We start from the raw sequence: 22,427 nt of genomic DNA on the forward strand, positions 1-22,427 counted from the left end.
TTCCAAGCGTCAACTGAATGGTTGACATTATCATATGTCCAATCGACTTTCTCTTCAGCCTCCGGTTCATCTGTAGGATCATGATAAGGGGCTAGATAGGCAAATTCTAAAGCTCCGGATGCAGTAACTCTCCCTTCTGGGTCGAAAACAAGCATATTCCCCAATAATTGAGCGGCTAAAAATTATTAGCGGCTAGTTTAGCAGAAAAAAGGAGGAGTGTCTCTGGATAGAACAAACATACCATTTGGTTCTATTGTTGTTCAGAGGTATGAATTATCTTGTTAAGAGGGAAACATTAGGCTATATATATACAACGAGAAGAACAAGTTGATTTCCAATCAACTTGGCTCTTCGTATAGATATCTCGGGATTGATTCCGATGGCCCGGCTTGGTTCCTGATCTGCACCAGCCTCATATCACAACAGGTAGTTACAATTTCCATTTTCTGACAGCCGGCGAAACATATTGGCACCAATAAAAATGTCACCGCGCAGCTGTCACTTTCACAGCCACCCCACGAGCTCGGAAATTTAATCTGTAAGCTCCACAAATACCAGGTGTGCCTACGAAATCAATGCTCAGTGTCTTGCATCCATCTGACCACCTGGGCTTCCGTTCAAGGAAAATAAATGTCGCCAGCAAGATGTGGTTAATACCGTCCGGTAGGCCTTCGCTGACCATCGTATCCGCTGGTGGCGTGGGAGAGCGGGAGAATTTGCCGGCCTTGTATCATCGAAGAGCTATAATCACAAGGCCAATGTCTATCATCGCGGGAGGCCTGTCTATCATTGTCGGCATCTAATAGTGGACCAGAAATAGCAGGTACGCTGGTAGGTGACACGTGAGCTTGATGGATGTCGTGAATGTCGACGGGGAGGAGAGTTTGGGTCATCTGAAGCAGGAAGTTTGCATCTATTTCAAATCAATGCCATAATATTGTCGTAATCAGGTAGACAGACCTACCGATCTCTCCATTTAAAAATTGCTCTTCCATCTGTCGCACGAAATAGATCTCATCCAGGACCTGCAGCCGGATTGCCGGCGTTATATAGCGGCGCAGGTCGAGACTGGCTCGCCGGAGCTTGTCCACAGTGACTCCGTGGGTGTCTTTAAGATCACATAGTATGTGAACCAGAAGTCGAATTCGGTCTTAAGTCAATCAGCATTGGAGTCTAACCATTGACGTATTACTACCTACCGCTCTTAAGTAGGTGGTCAGGTTCCCGGTGTATGATACCAGCAGGCCACCATCCGGGCTTAGTAAGCTCTGGATCGACCTGTTGCATTATGCCGGAAATTACTTTGCGCCCGTTGTAAGGAAAATTGACCTGTTTTCGTGGCTCGAGGAATTTTATATATGACTTCGCGATGGCTCGGCAATTTAATTGTTGAAAATTTTCAAATGCATTTTCATAATACTGTCGCAATAAGTTCCTGTCACTGACTCGGAGAATCGTCTGTCTTGGTGGCGCTGGAGGGTTTGGCGTAGGGCCAGGTCGAGGTCGCTTTAAGCCACGTCGCTTTTGTCGGCTCTGTTGGAGCTGCAATTCGCAAGGTATCAAGTCGACGGGTTCAGTATGGCTGCTGGTGGACGCCCATTCAGCTTCCGGCTCAATATTCCATAGGAAAGGGGAAGGCTGTTGTTGCCCTGCGAATAACGAGAATAGTTAGTTCGTACTAAAGGCAATCGTGCCAGGGCTGACCACTCACCGGATTGAGAACTCGAGATCACCGTTTCCATAAAACGGTCCGCCATATCCGGCGTGAAGATGGCTCCGCCGTGCCCCGCAAGCAAGGGCGACGTCTCAACCTGGAGACTGCCATCTTGGTCAATATAAATCATTGCAAAGTTTGGGTGCGAGAATTCAATGTTCAGGGTCTGCTCGGAAGTCATCGATCAGCCAACATTCTATCAGTGAACAGATCCTGAAATCTTTCATACACAGGCTAGATCAGAGAAAATATCACATTGTTCTGTTCGGGCACACAGCCATCGTAGTCCCGTAATTCGGGTTCACCACCGGCTATTTGTGGCCGATTCAAATCCATTGTGTTGATCAAGGGTGATATCGCACGTATACGGGACGTCGGAGCCTCGATACCGAAAGTGTTCAGGTTTGAGACGCAGGGCAGTAATCCGGTTGACAATGCAATAAGAAGCAGCAAAGGATTTGCAGTTGAGCTGAAGTCTGTAATGGCTGCCCCAAAATATATCATAATACTCAGTGAGTTCGGGTTAAGCGCAGGGGACACGAATATTTCGAATGCGGTGACCAAGCGAATAATAGTGGGAGTGCCAGAGTGCTGGCGTAATAGAAAAATGCGGAACGCAAGGGGCTGGCGAAAAAAAAAAAGAGGGGTAATCGGGGTGCATGTATCATGCGTATGTATATTTCAAATAATATGTAGCCCGCTTATCATGCGATAACCTCGAAACAATACCTCTCGGTATTTGGAAATAAGCTAATTCATATATAGATTAGCGTGCGTCAAGACTGTGTTCGGGAATGAACCAAAGAGAAGAAACGTGGTGAATCTGGTTTCGATACACGCTGTACCAATACTGAAGGAACATAGAACATTATGCGTTTAGGCTAGTAGGTAGCCAGGAGTGAAGCATCACTTGACGGTTTTTTCTTATTGATGAGGCAATCTCCGAGTAATTAATACGCTCATAATCGGTTAGTGAAGGTTGCCTCCCCATCCATCGTAATAAAGTACGGACACATGGTGGTGAATGTTGATACGCATCATCGGTACCTACGCTTCTGTCGCATTTTTGCGACTGTTTAAACGAGACCAACAGTGAGAGAAGCAATTTATATGCTGGATCATCAGAATAACATACAATCCCTTCGAGTGCTGCATTAAATCAATGATGAAATGTTGAACCAGCTGCAATCAAATGTTGTCTGTGTTTGTGCCCTCACAATTCACAATGGTCATCGCATCGACCCAAGCAAATTAGCTGGCTAAAATGCTATAAGTACCCCATCCCTCGGCAGTGGAACATGTGTTCTCAAGCATTTCTTTGTCACTCCGTGTCAAGGAATATCGAACGCTTTTCGTCTTCGCCAGCTACTCTTTGGTATGGACTGACCTTGAAGCTATGAATTTATAATTGAACTAACCTTTTGCATCGCACTAGCCTGTCATTGTTCGATACTGAAGTCTCTAAACAGCAATTGAGTGTAGCTGCCCCGTCATTTGAAATTATGCTGACATGGAATATGCTCAAGATCAGTCCCGCCTCCGCCACTCCTCTAGGAAATCATTAGACGGACCTTGGCTGGCCTCAGAATTATCGAGGCTGCGAGCACAGTGAGTTATGAGATATCTTCATGAGCTACCTGCTGATTATTAATGGTAGATCGAAGTCATCTCTTATGCAGCCACTTTGATCTTGCCAGAAAGCAGTGGACAGCAATAGCTGACAACGTGAGTTTATATCATTGCGGCAATACAGAGAGTAGTTATCCTACGCTGACAACTCACTGTATAGGAAGTCAAACGTTCGATCACGAGTCGCTCAATGTCACCCTGGTGCATTGCCACTGCCCATCTCCAACACCCGGTACTGGATTTTCCATCTCAAAATGGAATCAATCTGTTTGTGGCTTTCTGTTCTTCAGAAATATCGCTGACGTCTCATTCTCGTCATAGGGCGAATGTCAATATTGCAGTCGACATGACCGAGCTATATTCCCCCATCGTCCTTGTAACTAAACCAGGTGCACCAGCCTGATAGACCAAGCCACTAGCTCCCAGTATGCTTGCGCCTTCGTTGTTTCTAAAGACTTGGTCGAAACGGCCTCTTCGCCTGTCGTATTTAGCGGGCCCAATTCAGGAAGGGTTGATGCCCTCCGGTTAGCCATACGGTAACATTCCAAAGTGTTTTCATCTCTCCGGCATTACCCTGTCCGATCAAAGGTTAACTGTCAATGTATTAGGAACTTGCCGTATTCCGACGGCTATGAACCTCTTGTCCCACGTCCAATCCGAAGCCTCGTCGGCCGCCATGATCTGGACCCATTCTAGACCGACTGAGCTATCGAAGCATTCGGCGACAACAAAGAGAAGCTAAGCATCGACGGCCACCGAGAAAGACCACGGTTTCTCCGAGAATAGCATCAATTAGTAATGAATCGAGCTTTTGACCACAGCCTGAGTAATATCTCTGTCAGGCCCTGGTTGCAGCTGAGCAAGCGACATTGTTGGCCATAGCACTGGATCTACCCCGGATCTCTCGCCACGAGCGCAGTAATCTTCAGGTCAGTTCCTACCCTCCTCGGAACAACATACCATGACTCTCTTCACCAGTAATACTCTTTACTGACATGGCTGGAAGTTTGCCTAGAGATATGCATTGACAGATATAGCCCACTCATCCCTGCTGCACCGAGCAATCCCGGGCCCTCTGATGTGTAAGCGAGCCGAGGCTGCTACCTCGTCTCTGGTCTGCCTGTGCTGATGCCAGACTACACTGCAGTAAGTCTGTACCACCCTTGTCGCCTCAAATGATGCTAATATTGAGAGGCAGTGAGAAACCCGTGGTTCGGCCGCCCCCACGGGTCCAATCGGGGTACCGTTTGTGGGCTTGTATTAGGGGATCTCATCTACATCACGAGCACAGTGAGTTGCGAACACTCATATTGCGCCAACAGCTAACAATGTGTGCTAGATTGAGTATATCCCTCGGGAGATTGCTTTGCCGTGTCCCAATGCAAACAGCGATACCAAGCTGCGACCATGGCCGCCTTTACGAACGAAGCTGGCAACACGCTCTCATCACTGCAAGCTTGGGGTAAACCAACTGACCATGTTGCCACATCGCTGATATGAAGATAAGTATTTCCTCCCAAATGCGGCCGCAGGCCAATCGAATGTTCCCTTCTCGATGTCATCACCGAACGCCACGAACGAACTCACCAACAGAAGCAGCCTCGCGAAGTACGGCCAGTCGATTGCCGCGATGGTTACAACCGCTCAACTGTTACCCGAATGATGCTGGGCCGGTTTGAGATCATTGGTGGAAAAGACGTACATGTTGATCTCGAACGTAGCCGTGATGTTTCTGTCAGTGTGAGCCAGTCACATGTGCCCGACGCGAGACGCTGCGACGCGTCAGTGCAGCCGCCTGTGGCACAAGTCCGAAGACGGCCAGATGCTGACTTGAGTCGGCATGTTCAAGCGACTACAGAAACGTGGTTTCATTATAATCACGAGGTGGCCAAGAGGTAAAAATCGACCGTAGAAAACGCGAAATGACCCGGAAAAATCAAGCGGGTTTTGGTCCGTCTTTCAGATGAAAGGTCATCTGAATGTACCCTGTGGGAATCGAACCCGAGCCGTTATTAGAAAAGGAATGCAGTCAGTTCCACTAGACCACTCAAGGGGACATGCTTGCCGCAGGAATTTTGCTTGACTATCGCCATCATTCTCACAAATAATCATATCGCCGTTCTTCCGGGCAAGTACCCAGCTAGATCAGCGTTTTGAGCTCCACAAGTGTCTTTCATTTGATCAGGCCGACACAAAATGATACTTGAAAGATGTTCAGAAGGATCAGGCTTTCCACCGTATCGCTGTTGCTCTGATAATTCGTTTCCGATTTTACCGCCGGTAATGTATATAATAGCGCAGGTTTGGGGATATATATTTTGTAGGTATCGGCTCAGCATACCTCAGACACAGAATATCGCCAAAGAGCACGCGACGAAGCTCGAGCCGAGAGAATGTCACACAGAAGAGCGACCGAAGGAAGAACAAGGATACGCTCTGCCATAGATAATGCACACTTTCACATAGTTTTTGAATTGGCAACCAACGTTGGTTGCGTCACTCAACTCCTAGCTCATAGTCGAGCTTTTACCAGAAAAGACAACATGTACAGTGTATTGAATACACTGCGATTTGCTGTACTACCAAATCGAAGCTGATAGGAGTCATCATTTCGCACTGTCTATCAGCTTTTGAATTCGTGGGAACGAAGATCCCCACTATGACGGCGATGGGTGTGTACCGTTGGCCGCCACTTCACCGCTCGGCAGTCACTGTTGAGTATCGCGGTGGTCAAAGCTTATGGCGGGACTAGCGATGGACATTTAAATAGATGGGATTCCCACTTTTGATAGTAACCTCAACAAGAATATTACAACTACCTATCTCAACATGACCATCACCACCAACCCTCAACCCTCACTCACCTCACTCACCTCACTCACCTCACTCACCTCACTCACCACCTACTCATCGTCAACACGCGCCATCCGTCCCCACCGCCGAAACTCCCACGTCTCACCACATCCAGACAACTTCTACCGCCACTGCTAGCCACCAGAGACAAGCATTGACACCAATGTTGACATTTTGGGTTTCAGCCGCCACCCAGATTGGCCACTACGCTATCATACACCGGGATTTCAACCAGCCCCATGACTCAATGCTCTACGTTAGACTACACGGAAGAGAATGTCCATATTTGAAGCCCAGGGCGTGGTTGAAAGCTACAAAGTACAATGCGCGATTCACGGCTATGAATGGTGAAGTCTACAAACAATACTAAAGTCGTCATACACAATGCTTTGGCGAATTCTTGATTTCTATCGATTCTTCAGAGCAGGTCTTGGCTTCTTCAAGTGACTCCCTCGAATACTAGTCTCTGACACCACGAAGAGGTGCCTGCATATCTTCAGAGGATCAGGACAAGCACCGCGGCGCCACGGGTCGCCTAAACAAGCACAAATTTGATAACGCAGGGCTCAAAGCTGCATGGAAGCTCGAGATCGTACAATCACAGGGCTCAAGGCTGCGCGGGAGCACATTTATACTTCCAAAATGGAGCGATGCGAAGGAGGCTCTTCGTCAAGTCACCTCCAACGATGTCCATCGATTCCTCAACTACTGCAAGAAATTCAAGTACGGTGTAGGTGGTAGACACCTGAAAGGCAAAAATAAAGCGAGCGCCCTCAAAGCAGATTGGAAGGGTTTTCAAGCCCAATCATGTTGTCTTGTCAATGATACGACTTGGATTACGAAGACAGATCCTCGCTCACATCATACTCATGCGGTATCTCTCGCTCCCACGATTGCCACAAGACCAAATACTGTATCACTGAAATCCCATTTTCGGAGACTAAACGAGAGGCAACGGCGCTAATCGGGATATTTTTGCTAACCTAGTTGCTCTGGTTAGCTCGACAGTCAAAAGAAATCTCATGGACGCACTTACAGCTCCGGAGGTATTGTGACCATCCATGGCGTGGTGGATACAGGGAAGACTGGATCCTAGCGACTCTTCGTCTGGGTATGATGCATCATCGCTCTCTGATGCCACAAAGCTGCGACCCGGACTTGTTTTCGAAAGATCTTCCTCTGTAGTAGAATCGTCATCCGTTTCTTCAATATTGAGGTCTCCGTAACTTGAGAGAACCTCGAAGAGCTCGTTGTCACTTTTTTCTATTTTTTTTTGACATTGGTGAAACGATGTGGCACAAGTGACTGGAAATGTCGAGCAGTACAGGGATCATCTCAATTTATAGAAATTACGGGCGTGCGATGATATTCGGTAGCTTGGGGTTGAAATTATATGAAGACCGGTGAGCCACATGTTGCAAAATTTTAAGGGCTCGGCTAGTATCATTTCGCATTGGCTCGGTGTATACATGTCCATGCTTTGGGTCAGAGTTTCTGCGGTGTGTTGGCAGGGACCATCACTGGGCATTAAGATGGTTGACTTATCGGGAATGGATTCAGGGAACGAAGCGCGGGTGGAGCGCTCGCCCCACCGGAAGCCCGTGAAGCATGACAAATCATTTTGCCTCGTCAACGTTGTTGACGCAGGTGAAACGAGTTCCACCGCGGCCAGTCAGAAGAGTCGGCCAGAAATAGCGTGTCGTGGACTCGTCTCAACAAGCTAATCTGATTACCTACAGCCTAGAAGTTATGTCACAGAGTTTGCTATCAGAACTTACTCGATGCACGCACCAATTCTGAAACAAAGCCAATTCTTGTTGATAACTCGGGTGTCACTGTTGCGCAACGTTAAGTAACGACTGTCCACGATGCGGAATCGTCGCAAGGCCACGACTGAAGAGATCCATGTATGATCAAAGGCTTGCACCGTCCTCGAAGTCAAGCGGCGATCAACAGGTCTATGGTAAGGTCCAAGATGATTTATTTATTTAGGTGGAAGGGATGGCGCAATGAGCCACACGGGTGGTGGTGGGTCAGAATCACTCTCCTAACTCAACCCTCTGCTTGATTCCATATGACATGATGCCGTTGGTTACCGTTATCCAGCTGGCCATGCATTACTGTGCCAGCGATATGAGCTCCCCGGAACTTGGCTCTCCCAGGAATTACGAATGCGATTGTGAGGCACGTATCTGTTGATGAGGAGCGTGTCTTTCCAATGAATGATCAATATTAAAGAAAGCTATAGTCTTCTCTAGATACAAGACGTAGCGCGAGGAAGCAAAAGAAAGACAGCTTCCTCGCGTTCAGGGGAACCCAGATGCACCATGTGGGTCCGTTTCTCCACTTAGCGTGTATGCCTCATGTATATCCCTGACAGCGATCCTGGGGGCATGAGCAGTACTGCTATTACAATTCGCTCTAAGGAACTTCCATTCTTCGCGGCGCATTCTTGTGGTACGAGCTTCTTTGATGGATTCAGGTACGATGATTGCCGTGTAGCGACACGAAGAACGATATAAACTCGCCCGGCCGCTCTTTTCACCAGACCATCATAACCCTACGCGCGATTGTATTGCCCTACCATTGCTCGCCATCCCAAACTTCACCATGGTTCGTAACGAGTATCCTTTGTCTCGGAAATTACATACTAAACTGGAGACAGCCCCATCTGCGAGGTCTATCGAACCCAATTTTACTCAAAGCCGCAGCATATCTCGATAGCAGCGAGATATTTGCTCCCGCGAGATCATGTCGAAATCTCCAAAAGCTAAATGTTTGGCGACCAAGACAAAAAACCATGAAAATTATGCCATAGGGTTGACGAAATGAAGATCCAGATCAGGCCAATTCAAGCAGCAAAAGTAAATATAATGAATCGGGCTCCACTTGTTGGTTATAAATGACCTCAATAGTATGGGTTTCTAACCAAGATATACATTAATCCACTTGGAATATGAGCCTGCGAGGCTACAGAAGAGCAAGGAGACAACCTCCCTGCCAGCTACTGCCAAATCCTGCTGGACGATCGATTGGTCAGCAGCACCAGCTGAGTATCAAGATTGGGGACGAACTTGATGGCCACGTTGAATTGTTGGACGCTGAGTTCATGATCATACTACATCCACGATTATATCCTTCGCCGTAACTTATTCTTTCCATTCACTGATATACTCAGGGAAACAAGACGTGTAATTTCTCAACTGTTATTGTTAATGCGATAATCCTTAAAACCAAATCACACGAGAACACTCTGCAACGATATCTCTCAAATACATACACCAGGACCAAAATAAATCTCATTGGCGATCGATCACACAACAAAACGTCCAGCTATTCAATCCTCACCCATTTCTTACTTCCGGATACTTTGAGAGTGTCATGAGGCAATTGTTTCATCTTTTGCTGCATGGCATCGAAACTGGGATGTTCACCATCAAATTCACCCCGATCCGCTCTCACCTAATTGAATAAGATGTTGGCTCTGATATATTTCGCGAGGTTGGAGAGGGCATTCTCACATTCTGCTCGCTGGTACTAGCCAGCTCTGAGTCCCACTTTCCCTTCTCATCCTTGGTGTCCTTGAGGGCCTCATGCTTGGAGGATTCGTAGTGGTTGGGGGGACCTTCACGATCTGCGTACGATTAGTAATGGCGATCAGAGATAGCTATGGCTTGTATACTGACGTCGATGATTCTTGTTTAAGCCTCGCACTGCCGAGGTGCGAAATGTAGAGGCAGGGAGGGTGAAGTTGGAACAAATGACTTGGCGGGATGAGACCCGGATAGAGGCGAGAGAAGACATGGTGGTAGAGGTAGAAAGGCAGAGCCAGAGCCACTAGTTCGTGGAATATGAATTGGATGGGAGATATGGATGTTGTTAGGCGTCAACGCTTTGAATGGAAAATGGTAGAATTTGAAAATATAAATCAAAAGGGTTGACTGAAACTTCTGGAGACTCTCAAAAGACGTCTCTCTTCTCTATGTTAGTGGCTCGGCAGTTTTCCGTGATGCGATATGACATCATACTCGGGCGGAGTGAGATCTTGAGAGAACGCTTCGTATGGCCTGGAATCAACACGTTTAGGTCGCATTGGTGACGCGCCTGCTCGGAATACACTTACATATTATCGCCCCTTGATCGGTGGACGTGCCAAACCAGAGTTCTTTGCCGTTCAGCTATAAAGGGATCATGGGCCAGACAATAATCTCGACTAATCTTTGCGCTGTATCACAACCTGTGCCGTCGCGCGGACGCGAACTCTTCAGGACAAATTCAAAGTATTCCCACATAGAGCTAGCGCCGGTACCTTTTCAAGAAAGAAACATCAGTTCTCTGCCACATTGAATGGTGACAAGTGACATAGGATCTCGGAGTAAAATTTAATTTCATTGGGCTGGCGGTATGTCTATCAACCAGCTACACTTTTGAGACTGTGCCTATGTCTTAATCACGCATGATTGACGCGACTACCATTCATGTTGCTGACTTCTGTAAAACGGGGCGTGATCTCCACACTGCGAATAGGAAGCCCATTTCGAAGTTTTACCATTGATCCAGGCGAAGTTATCCCCCTGCAGGGCAGGCATCTCTTCATCCCAGGGATGGAACGTATATTCTATCCCGACGATGTTTTCTTCGGCCTTGCATGCTCAGTGATCTCGAACCCGGGGATACAACTTACGATGCTGGAACCAGAACGATCAATAAAATCCAAAACGTGTACAAACTGTTACACCAACCGTACAGTGAGGTATAGGAAATGCGGAGGAGGTGCCTATCCACCACCGGGGCCGCCTGTTGATACATCACCTCGCTTACCTGCTTGCATACGCACAGAGGATCCCCTCAAAAGGAGGAGCTGGATCCTCTTAGGAGGACCAGCGATTAGTCTGAATATCATCATACCCATATCAGGCATATCTCACATTCTTCACTCGTATCCTTATCGTATCAGGACGCCCTCCGGGGATTGTCCTAACATTCTAATCGCTTCCATCTCGGATGCGACCGTCGAGTTGAGAATGCCTTTCACCCGAACCCGTGCCCGGCGTGCATCAATGGAGGACGAAGTTGATTCCTCGCACGCTCGATCCGTCTCGGCGCAGTCAGATGCCCCAGAGGAACCCGTCATCGCCGTGGCTCCTCCGCCGAAGCGTATCACGAAGCGCGACCTGAACAAGCAACGAGCGGATCTCGCGAATTGGGACCGCTATGTGAAGGCTCAAGAAAAGATACGCGAAAGGCAACAGAAGGTGCTGGATATGCGCGAAGAACAGCAGAGGCAAGAGGCGCGGCTGGCAGCTATGGGCCCTCCTCTCGTGCCTGTGCCCCATGGATCGTCGTCCTGGGACCCATCGTGGTCGCAGGAAGGAGGTACTACACTAATACCACCTGTTCGAGCCCCGTCTCCGCAGCCGACGGAGTTTTCGACAGCCCCAAGCACTATAACCGGGCTTAGAACTCCAAGGAGCGCAGCGTCTTCAACAACCACAAACGATAAAGTGCCACCGCTACCATCTATCTCTCCATTCACTGCCAAGGACCTCGCAGACTGGATGCGATTCAAGAACCAGATGGTGGTGCATTTCCTACGCCATGAGACCTTCTACCAGCTAGACCGAAGAAGGGTCGACGCAGCTGCCGGGCTTCTAGATGAAGAGAGAACGAGCCAGTGGTTAAACTACCGAGAAAACCTCGCACGTGAGAACCTCACCTGGCGAACCTTCGAAGATTGGGCAACCTCTCTTGTAGCAGACCCAGACATGGTAGCGAAGGATAGCGTCGACGAATGGTACCGTACCAAGCAGTACAAGAACCAGAGCGTCACCGAGTACTCCACTAAGCTAGTGCAGCTGGAGAGGCTCATGCGGCCGGAACGCACGCGTGAACAGAAGATTGAGAGGCTAAGGTCAGGCCTTGTTGAGGAAATCAGCGTAGAAGCTCGCAAGTATGTCAACAAGCCAGCAGAAGGCGACGCGTACAATGCGTGGCTGCGTTTCTACGAAAAGATCGAGAAGCAACTCCCGGAAAGGCAGACTGCTATCAAGAAGAAGGAGCACACCTCACATCAGCCTGCCGAGAGGCCTTCAAACCCTCAAGGCCAGCACAAGAATGACCGCCAGCACTCCGTCAAAAAGGGCCGTGGGGGCTTTAAGGGGTCGTCCAACCGACCACCGCGACCAGAGGAAGTACCTAACACGGGCGAAAAGAGGAAGCGCGATGACGCGGAAGACAGGAAGCAGTGCACACATTGCAAGCTAACTGGACACACTGAGGATGTCTGCTACAGGAAGCACGGATTCCCTGCGGACTGGCCTCACAAGTCAAAAAAATAGATGACCTAGCACTGCAAACCGCATCAGTACTAGGTCTCGTCGTCGAACCATGGCGGAGCCGTTCCTCTGCCCTCGCATGTGAGATCCTCGTGGCTACACCCGTAGGATGGCAGTGCGTGTGGGCACTAGTCGATTCAGGAGCTCAGAAGAGTTTTGTCAGCCAAGAATGGGCAAAGAAGCAACTGCGCGCCGCGCAGGAAGCACCCAGGCTCGTCACTGCAGTGGACGGCCACCAGATCAAGTCGTACGGAAGCAGGGACATGGAGCTCCAGCTTACCGACGCGTCGGGAGCCATGCGCAACGAAGATGTGACGTGCGAAGCAGTCAACATGCAGGGATATGACATTATCCTGGGCTATGACTGGCTGCAGCACGCCAACCCAGACATCAATTGGGCGCTAGGCACCTGGCTCTGGCGATCTCCATCTTCCCAGCAGAAGGAGGAGAACACCTTCATTGCATTTGTCGATGCCGGCAAGATACGCAAGGAGGTTCGCCGAGGAGGAATGCTTGGCATCTTATGGTGCCAGCCCTGGGGTGATTCCATCCACCTTAATATGATACATGAGGGAGAGACACTGCCACTGGAATATGAAGAATTCGAAGACGTTTTTGATTCGGATAATGCTGACAGATTACCAGAACATACCTCGCATGATCATGCTATCGACCTGTTCCCAGGCAAGCAGCCACCACACAGGCCAATCTATTCATTGTCACCCAATGAGTTAGAAGTGCTAAGAAAATACCTGCAGGATAACCTCAATCGAGGTTGGATGTGTTCGTCCATCCAAGAGTCCAGCAGGTGCTCCTATCCTCTTCGTACAGAAGAAGGATGGCTCCCTCCGACTATGCGTCGATTACCGAGGGTTGAATGAGGTCACGATCAAAAACAGACACCCGCTACCACTGGTGCAGGAGAGTCTTGATCGCCTCGCAGGCGCGAATATCTACACAAAGCTAGATCTCAGAGACGCCTATCACCGCATCCGTATCAAGGAAGGTGATGAGTGGAAGACCGCGTTTAGGACGCGGTACGGACACTATGAGTACTGCGTGATGCCTTTTGGATTGGCCAATGCACCAGCAACCTTCCAAGCTTACATCAACCGCGCTCTCAGCGACACGCTAGATGTGTTCGTAGTGGTGTATCTGGACGACATACTCATCTATTCAAATGATGAGGAGTCGCACCGGCACCATGTAAGAGAGGTACTATCCAGGCTCAGGCACTATCGGTTATACGTAAAGCGTTCCAAGTGCCTGTTTCATACCACACAAGTGGAATTCCTGGGGTTCATCGTCACACCAAGAGGTGTTGAGATGGACAAGAGCAGAATTGACAGCATCATGAGCTGGCCTGCACCTCAGAGTATTTTTGATGTGCAGCAATTCGTTGGCTTTGCCAATTTCTATAGGCGTTTCATACGGCACTACAGTGTTAAGATAGCTGCATTGAACGACCTCATCAGGGGCCCTGATGCACAGAAGAAGGGGCGGAACAAGAAGCAGGAAGGTTTCATCTTCACTCAAGCGGCCCAAGAGGCATTTGAGGAGACAAAACAATGCTTTAAAGACGCCCCTGTGCTAGCCCACTTTGATCCATCGAGAGATTCACAGCTAGAGACAGACGCATCAGGGTATGCTATCTCTGGAATCTACTCACAAAAGCAAGACGATGGCCAGTGGCACCCAGTCGCTTTCTATTCAAGAAAGTTGATCTCCGCGGAGACGCGCTATGAGACTCATGACCTGGAGATGCTAGCTATCGTCAACGCTTTCGAGACGTGGCGCCACTACCTAGAAGGGACGCAGAAGCCCGTGGTAGTATGGTCAGACCATGCAAACCTGAGGACATTCATGAGCACCAAGGAGCTATCGAAGCGGCAAGCACGTTGGGCCGAGCGCCTCGCTGCCTTTGATTTCGTTATCCTCCACAAACCAGGTCTCAAGAACCCCGCGGACGCGCCTAGCAGAAGGCCAGACTATGCCCGCGATGCGCCCTCGCATCAGGTCGACCCATACCAGCAGAAGCTATTTGAGAAACTGAGAGCCAGCCTCAAACAGGGACCACTCGCAGACGATGACCCTGAAGCGCCTACAATGGCTGCTACCCTAATGCAAGGCCAGGAGTGCCAAGCTGTTGGTGGTATTGATAGCCTAGAGCTTCTATCCACCCGAGCAAGGGCCAGACAGGCCCTAGCAGGAGAGACGACGCTGAATGCCACGTCTACCGCCTCTATGGTTGAATACATCCGCGGAATGCAAGCTCAAGACCCGCAGCTGCAGCAGATTAACCACAAGATAGGGGCAACAGGCGGTGCAGGACGCTTGGGAGGCACTCCCTGGAGCAGGTCAGAAGAGGGACTACTACGGTTTGACGGCAGGGTTTTCATCCCCCGTGAGCCAGCCCTTATTGCTGAGATCCTAAAGGTGCACCATGATGACCCGTACGCAGGCCACTACAGGGAGAAGCGCACATATGAAGCTATCCGGAGCAAGTATCACTGGGATGGTATGCGCCCACAGATCCAGGAGTATGTGAGGCAGTGCCACACCTGCCAGCTCGATGCGGTGCATCGACACAAGCCATACGGCTTACTGGAACCACTGCCGGTGCCTCAGCAGCCATGGCAGTGGATGAGCGTCGACTTCATCACCGGCCTGCCATCATCCAAGTGGGATGGAAAGACCTACAATGCCATTATGGTCGTGGTCGACCTCTTCACAAAGCACTCATTGTATGTGCCTACCACCAAGGAGCTAGACGCCGCAGGCCTAGCAGACCTATTCTACGAGAAGGTCATGACCCATTACGGTATGCCTGAGAATCTCGTCAGTGACAGAGGAACCCTGTTCACGAGCGAATTCTGGTCATCCTTCTGCCACCAGCTGGGCACTCGTCGTCGCCTATCAACTGCCTACCATCCACAGACAGATGGGCAGACAGAGCGGCAGAACCAGACGCTGGAGTATTACCTGCGACACTACGTGTGCTGGAGGCAGAACGACTGGGCAAAGTGGCTGCCCTTCGCACAATTCGTATATAATACGACGACCCACAGTGCCTTGGGCATCTCACCTGCTGAAGCTCTCTATGGCGCACGACCGGAGCTACGTACCTCCGTGAACAATCCTTCCATGCCTGTTCATGCAGATGCGAAACACCGCACCACAGCTATTCAAAGCCTCCGCAGAGAGCTGGAGCACCGTCTCCAACGCTCAAAAGAGAATATGAAGAAGGCATATGACCGCAAGCATCAAGAGATGACGTTCCGCATCGGAGATTGGGTAATGGCTGATAACAGGCACATGGATCGGGACCGCCCGAACGAGAAGCTTGACCACAAGCGTGTGGGACCCTTCCAGATCGCCGGCCTAGCTGGTAAACAGGCTTATAAGCTCATCATGACACCCCGCTACCGCAATGTCCATCCGACCCAGCACGTCTCGCGTCTTGAACCGTACCAAGGTCCTCCCGTACGGGATGAGCACCCTGACCCTGTGATGGTTGACGGTGCTCCTGAGTTCTACGTGGAGCGTATCTTGGAGGCAAAGCGGTGGGGCCGAGGAGTACGATATCTGGTCAAATGGAAGGGTTACGGCGACAGCGAGAATACCTGGGAGCCACGCTCTAACATGGAGGATACAGAAGCACTGGAGATATTCGAAGGGCAACAGGGACAGTTAAATGCGAAGAAACCAAGAACCGAAACTGCAAAAACCCCCAAAGGGCCACGAGGACGGCCTAGAAAGGATGGTGTACTGCCAAAAAGTGCACCAAAGCGACGTCGGGGACGTCCACGCAAGCACCCAAAGCCACCGGTATAGGCTCATCCATCTTTCATCTATCATCCAACTACCAAGCACTTCGGGTCGCAGCGCTACGAAGAAGGGTGATAATGTTACACCAACCGTACAGTGAGGTATAGGAAATGCGGAGGAGGTGCCTATCCACCACCGGGGCCGCCTGTTGATACATCACCTCGCTTACCTGCTTGCATACGCACAGAGGATCCCCTCAAAAGGAGGAGCTGGATCTTCTTAGGAGGACCAGCGATTAGTCTGAATATCATCATACCCATATCAGGCATATCTCACATTCTTCACTCGTATCCTTATCGTATCAGGACGCCCTCCGGGGATTGTTCTAACAGATAACTTTGGAACCAAACCAACAGTTTCTGTAAAAGTGCATAAATTTGTGGCTAAAAAAAGCTCTCCGCCTTAATATTCTATTATACTATAGTCTAGTAACAGCGAAAAGAGTGTGAAATACAAAGGCGGTCCAAAAGTTTGAAGACATCGCGCGATTTTTTAGCGCGATTTTCGCGTCACCCCCCACCCATCTTCTTCAACTACCCCCCTACACCACCAATATGCGTCAGTTTGGCACTGAAATAAGTGGCAATCGAAGGCCAGGGGGTGAGCTTTCATCTGAGGCCCGTGCAGCTATTATATACGCTCATGAATGTGGTGTATCGCCTACTAAAATGGCTACTGGGTTCAACGACGCACGCTCAACAATATACTCTACAATCAAACGATTCCGAGAGCACCAAACGCTCAAATCACTGCCTCGTTCAGGTGCCCCTAAAGTCTATAGGTACTCTACTATTAAATACACCTGTTTACTTGCACGTCGTGAGCCTTGGCTAAGCCTTAGTGAGCTGAGCGCCCGTATACCCAGCCATCCATCTCGATCAGCAATCAAGCGATTCCTACGTTCAAAATTCCTCCAGCGCTATCGAGCAAGACGTTGTATCCCAATTTTGAGGGAGAACGCCCGCAAACGAGTCCGATTTTGCCGAAATTGGAGGGCTGAACGCTATAATTCCCAACTACAAAGCTTCATATTTTCTGACGAATGCAGCGTTCAACGTATCCCTAATTTAAACGGCCAATACGTCACCCGGCTTAGAGGAGAAACTTACCGGCAGGGAATGGTGCAGGTTAAGGCACATGTGAAGGATATTTGTCGAATGGTTTGGGCTGGAATATGGCTCGGAGGGCGTACAAAACTTGTTATTATGGAGCGTGACTTTTCAGAAGGACAGCGAGGTCGTGGAGGTGGTTATACAACGAAATCCTACCTAAAAGCGCTTGAAGAAGGGTTTATTGAACACTATGAACCTGGAACTATATTTCAGCAAGATAACGCTAAAATCCACCGCTCCTACGTTGCTCAGCGATGGTTTGAACGTTATGGTATACACGTTATGGAATGGCCGCCACGCTCGCCAGATCTCAACCCTATTGAACCCGTGTGGCGTATGCTCAAACGTAAATTATATGAGCTCTATCCTAATCTACTACATTGTGGTACATCTGAGGCAGATTGGAAGCTATTTAGGGAGTGTATATCGGAGGCCTGGGATGCACTAGATCAAAATAAAATTGATAGTATAATTAGATCGATGCCTCAGCGTGTAAGCGAGACTCGTAAGGCACGTGGCTACTATACTCGGTTTTAGCAATTGAAATTCTGTTATATACTTTGTAATTGATTATTCTATATTATAGCAAATTTTGGTGCAATAATATTGCATATTGCATGCAATATATATATTTGAATGTAGAGTGGTGAAATGGCAGAATTACCCGATTAGGCGGTGTCTTCAAACTTATGGCCCAAGGTGGTAGGACGTCAATCGAGTATTTCAACCCAAACAGCCACTATTAAACGGTCAGCACTCGGGCATTTGCGATCAGCCTTCTGTTGAAGTCCGACACAGACACGGGTCAATCGATCGCTTGACTCTGCCGACGATCGAGATGAGAATGGCTTCATCTCCGCCCGAGGCGAAATGCAAAAGGCAGAGGTATAGCAAGTGAGTAAGTCGTGACTCTTTCCACTCTCGTACTTCCATCGCGACTCGCCGTGTGGGTAATGTTACGATGATTACTGAGAGCTGTGCGGCCACATTAACACGAAGTGGATGGTCCGTGACAGACCGTATATTATACATTTGGTCCCGTATCTCTTCATCTATATCCCCCTTCAGTACACACACACAATTTATTAACGCCCGGCGGCTGAACCGAAAGGGCAACTATCACTGATCTAAAACATGCCTTAGCTCATGCTGTGCCTCCTTAGAGCCCATACAGGATTCCTTTCAGTATATGTCATCTCAGATGTCAAAATCTTAGCGGGTCCTTGTGGGTTAGTATTTACTTAGTAGACTTGCTTGAAGGCGCTTCTCCAAGTGTTCAACATCCTATCCTCGGCAATTGAAGCGCGTCTACCGTCTCTGGCACAAGGAAGATGGTGGGGGTTAGGTTGGGGATAGGGTGGGTTAGGGTTAATTTGCGTTGGTCGATATGGTTAAGCGGCGTCGAGTCGGCCCGTGGCGATTGCAAAGCGTATCGAGGCTCGCACTGCATCCAAATTTGGGTTCCAGTTCTGGTCATCCGAAGGCGAATTTCCGCCCAGGAAGAAAGATATGTTGCCTCGGTGAGTATGAGTAAATTGCAGCATTTCCGTCCGGTGTGTGGTCCACTTTCAACATCGAAAGAGGAAATGTTCCGCGGTCTCTCTTGCTTGTCACATGCACACTGATCCGTCTCCGCGACGTTGATTCGATAGAGGTATCCATTTAGTCTAACCATGCCAGTCCGGAGTTGGGCCAACACGCTCGCTTCTTTCCGGCAGTGTACGTCGGCCACTTCCCACTAACCAAGCTTGCTCCTCGATGCCTGAGCAGGATCGATGGTTTGCCCGTGGCAACGCCCTAACGAGGTCCATCGTTTGCCATCAGCCAAATACCAATCCCTTCCAGAACGCCCGTGTAGCTCCCAGGAGGATGCCCGTGTCTTGGTGGTGTCCGTGTCAAGAAGAGGAGCCGCGTCAAAGGTTGCCCGTGGCCAGGCCTTAACGAGGTCTTTCGAGGTGGTCTCTTCGAGTCTTAACGAATTTGAGTCTTAACGAGGTCTCCTAGGCCTTGAACGAGGTCTGTTCGATATTAGCTTGGCTGCCTCTGTCACCGGTTCACTACCGCCTCGCCGCATCTCGCACGATGCGATCCCAGACCGTATGCAAGCTCAGGGGTGTCCTGTCTTCTTTCTAGGGCGCCACCACTTCCACTGGTAATGCAAGACCAGCTTCGGGGCCCGAGTGCGAGTCGGGTAAAAAGAAGTCGGATGGTTTTCGTATCCCGTTGTCCCCTGATTTTGGTGTGATTGTGCGGCCGCTTCCCGCACCGGGCCGAACCGCACAACCACGGCGGATTCAATTTGGTCTCCTCCACGAGAATTAACACCGGACACCACGAGAAGGTATGAATCCATTGTCCCAGCAGCCTGGCTAGGACTGCTGCCCAGTGCGAGCTCACTGGGTGCCCACGAGGTTACAGAGGTTCTCGAAATCGGCTTGACCAATACACACTCCATAACTATTTTCTGGGCCCAACCACCAAGACTTGAGCGCAGATAAATCATTGGGGCACCCGCTTCTGCGATTCCCCACAAGGCCAATCACCTGTTCGGGTGGGGGTGGGGTCCTTGAAAATCAACCAGGTCAACGGCTCCACGTTCTTTCAACTCAGCTGCACCTTTGAAAATGCCATGCACTTTGAACAATGATGCCACAAACCTTCTCATCTCTCCCTTCAGAGATCCTTTCCGAGGTCTGTGAACATCTCCCCCTATCAGACCTCGCAAGGCTTATCCGCACATCAGCATTCTTCGCTCGGATCGGGACCCGGCCTTTATACGATAGGCTCTTCTTCAATTCTGTCGCTCCAAAAGCCAGTATTAGCATTGCAAGGTTACGGTCAAAATTTATTATCGCTTATTTTGATGCCAACTCGGAGAAACTGCTCGACGCACGGGCTGCCAAGGGCCGGTCTATCCTCCACCATGTTGCAGCGGCTGGGAACAGAGCCCTACTGAATATTCTCCTGGCAAAGAGTGCTGATGTCTCCGTGAGAAATCACAACGGCGAGACGCCTCTACACACAGCCCTGGAGAAGGGTAAAGAGGCAATAGCGGTGAAGCTTATTGATGCTGGCGCCGATGTCCTTAGTCTGGCCAGTGGGAGACCTATCCTGGCTTATGTGCATGCAGGTACCTCACAACCCGTCATCGAGAATTTGATATCGACTATTCGGGCTGCTGGAGGGGATATCTCTCATTGTACACCTGATGGGCACACGGCATTGCATTATGCAAGTCGCTGGGGTACGATCGTTTAGTTGGTATTCTCGTCGCCAACGGGGCAGATGTATTCGCTGCCAATAAATATGGCCATCCGCCCTTGATCTCGGCTATTTTACAAAAACGCGTTGGGGCTAGCAAGATCCTCCTCAGCGCAATGAAATCGGATTCCCGCAGCTACGACATCAACGAGCCAATTGCTTCTCTCAAAAATGCCCCTAGATCCTGGATTCCAGAGAAGGCATCCATGTTCTATGATGATGGGGATACAGTCCTGCACTCCGCAGTCAGAACGTGGAGCACAGCCACGGTGCAGCTGCTCCTCGATTTTGGAGCCAATCCTTTAGCACAAAACAACCCTGGCTATACAAGACCTAAAACACCGTTTGATATCGCCGTTGTGGGCCGGTGTCCGGAACTAGTTATTTTGATTGCGGGAATCAACGACGCACCAGCATTCTGGACATCGAATGGTTATATTCAGGAAGGATTTGAGACCTGTATCCGCGAGGCTTATCCCGGGACAGTTCGTGTGCTTTGTGACCTTTACAAGGAGGGAAAGGTTGACCTTGACCTCACCGCAGCTGCCGACGAAATGTTACGGACGTGCACGTATTATGGGGATCATGTGCCAGACCAGGATGTGAACGATACCGTCACCTATGTTGTTTCCGCAGGCGCTAATATCAATGCGCAAGACGAGAGGGGACGAACTCCCCTACACCTACTCTGCAGATTTGGTGGTAGCAAATACCAGGACGACGCTAAAATCAGATTGATGAAGTATCTTTTAAATTGCGGTGCCGATTGGCGGATTCGAGATGAGGAAGGGAACACTGTTCTTCATGCTGCTGCAAAAGAAGGGGAGTCCGACTCTATTATTCGGCATATACTCGGAACAATCTCACCAACGGATAGGGCAATAGTGGGCTCAGGCAATAGAGACGGGAATACGCCGCTGCATTACTATGCGGGTTCGTTCGCTACCTCGGAAGCCGAGTGCAAATCGACTATCAAATTGCTTGTTGACTCCGGCTGTGACCCGAATGCAGTTAACAGTGAGGGGCAAAGCATTGCTCATCTTGCCATAACGCAGTAGGTCTTGATAGATGTGATCAAGTTCTTTTCCGAGCTCGGTGGAGATATGTGTCGTAAAGACCACAAAGGCAGGCCACCGATCCATTACGCGGCGACAGTGCCTGACATGGAGGAGCCAGACCGAAAGAGGATTATCGGGTATTTTGTTGAGGAGGAGGCAGATTCTCATCGGGGCTGTTGGCAATGCGAATCTCTAACCCTAGGAATCTATCCTAGAGAAGTATGCATGACCTCTTCTTTTCCCCAGTCATCCATAGCCAATGCGCGCTTTCGTGCTCGCAAGCCAGGAACATAACTCATTAAAGCTTTCTGAACAGTTGATATGTTGGCATCGTTGCGCGGAATCAGCCAATTCGGGCTTCGCTGGTAGACCGTGAGATGGGACGCGATTTTGGCAACCTCCGGCACGATCTGAATGGATGTCGCTCCTGTTCAACGACAAGTCAGCAGGGCTCATATATCTATCGTGCTGTAGCCCCCCATCAATGAGGCCTACATCGCCAGTGTCCAGACCGCAGGTGCCGGTGCCCATGTGGGTCAAAAATATCTCACTTGTCTCCATTTTTGCCAGTGTAGCAATGGTTGGAATAGAATAGGAAACATTCGAACGGAGTATCAGCGATAAAAAGCCCGGGTCC

General features: G+C 49.6%; 5 protein-coding genes across 5 annotated transcripts; 2 read left to right on the forward strand and 3 right to left on the reverse strand.

Annotated features, from left to right (window-relative positions):
• Window positions 1-650: 650 nt before the first annotated feature.
• Window positions 651-1,895, reverse strand: N7481_010234 (DUF2841 domain-containing protein; the record flags this gene model as incomplete). Its single annotated transcript, XM_057269453.1, has 4 exons — window positions 651-913; window positions 965-1,150; window positions 1,200-1,649; window positions 1,712-1,895. The coding sequence occupies 4 exons, from the start codon at window positions 1,893-1,895 to the stop codon at window positions 651-653; spliced, it is 1,083 nt and encodes a 360-aa protein (XP_057120130.1).
• A 7,634-nt stretch (window positions 1,896-9,529) lies between these two features.
• Window positions 9,530-10,000, reverse strand: N7481_010235 (uncharacterized protein; the record flags this gene model as incomplete). Its single annotated transcript, XM_057269454.1, has 3 exons — window positions 9,530-9,658; window positions 9,718-9,830; window positions 9,883-10,000. 3 exons carry the CDS (start codon window positions 9,998-10,000, stop codon window positions 9,530-9,532), a joined length of 360 nt encoding a protein of 119 aa, XP_057120131.1.
• Window positions 10,001-11,220: 1,220 nt separating this feature from the next.
• N7481_010236 (uncharacterized protein) lies at window positions 11,221-16,582 on the forward strand (the record flags this gene model as incomplete). The annotated part of the gene is made up of 2 exons (XM_057269455.1): window positions 11,221-11,899; window positions 16,467-16,582. The coding sequence occupies 2 exons, from the start codon at window positions 11,221-11,223 to the stop codon at window positions 16,580-16,582; spliced, it is 795 nt and encodes a 264-aa protein (XP_057120132.1).
• A 2,996-nt stretch (window positions 16,583-19,578) lies between these two features.
• Window positions 19,579-19,974, reverse strand: N7481_010237 (uncharacterized protein; the record flags this gene model as incomplete). Its single annotated transcript, XM_057269456.1, has 1 exon — window positions 19,579-19,974. The coding sequence occupies one exon, from the start codon at window positions 19,972-19,974 to the stop codon at window positions 19,579-19,581; it is 396 nt and encodes a 131-aa protein (XP_057120133.1).
• Window positions 19,975-20,114: 140 nt separating this feature from the next.
• N7481_010238 (uncharacterized protein) lies at window positions 20,115-21,790 on the forward strand (the record flags this gene model as incomplete). The annotated part of the gene is given in 2 exon segments (XM_057269457.1): window positions 20,115-20,715; window positions 20,730-21,790. The coding sequence occupies 2 exon segments, from the start codon at window positions 20,115-20,117 to the stop codon at window positions 21,788-21,790; spliced, it is 1,662 nt and encodes a 553-aa protein (XP_057120134.1).
• Window positions 21,791-22,427: the final 637 nt, after the last annotated feature.

This window comes from Penicillium waksmanii (genome assembly GCF_028829765.1).
Source record: "Penicillium waksmanii strain IBT 27052 chromosome Unknown utg000008l:1.0-5622682.0:1.0-5626561.0, whole genome shotgun sequence".
Classification (NCBI taxonomy): domain Eukaryota; kingdom Fungi; phylum Ascomycota; class Eurotiomycetes; order Eurotiales; family Aspergillaceae; genus Penicillium; species Penicillium waksmanii.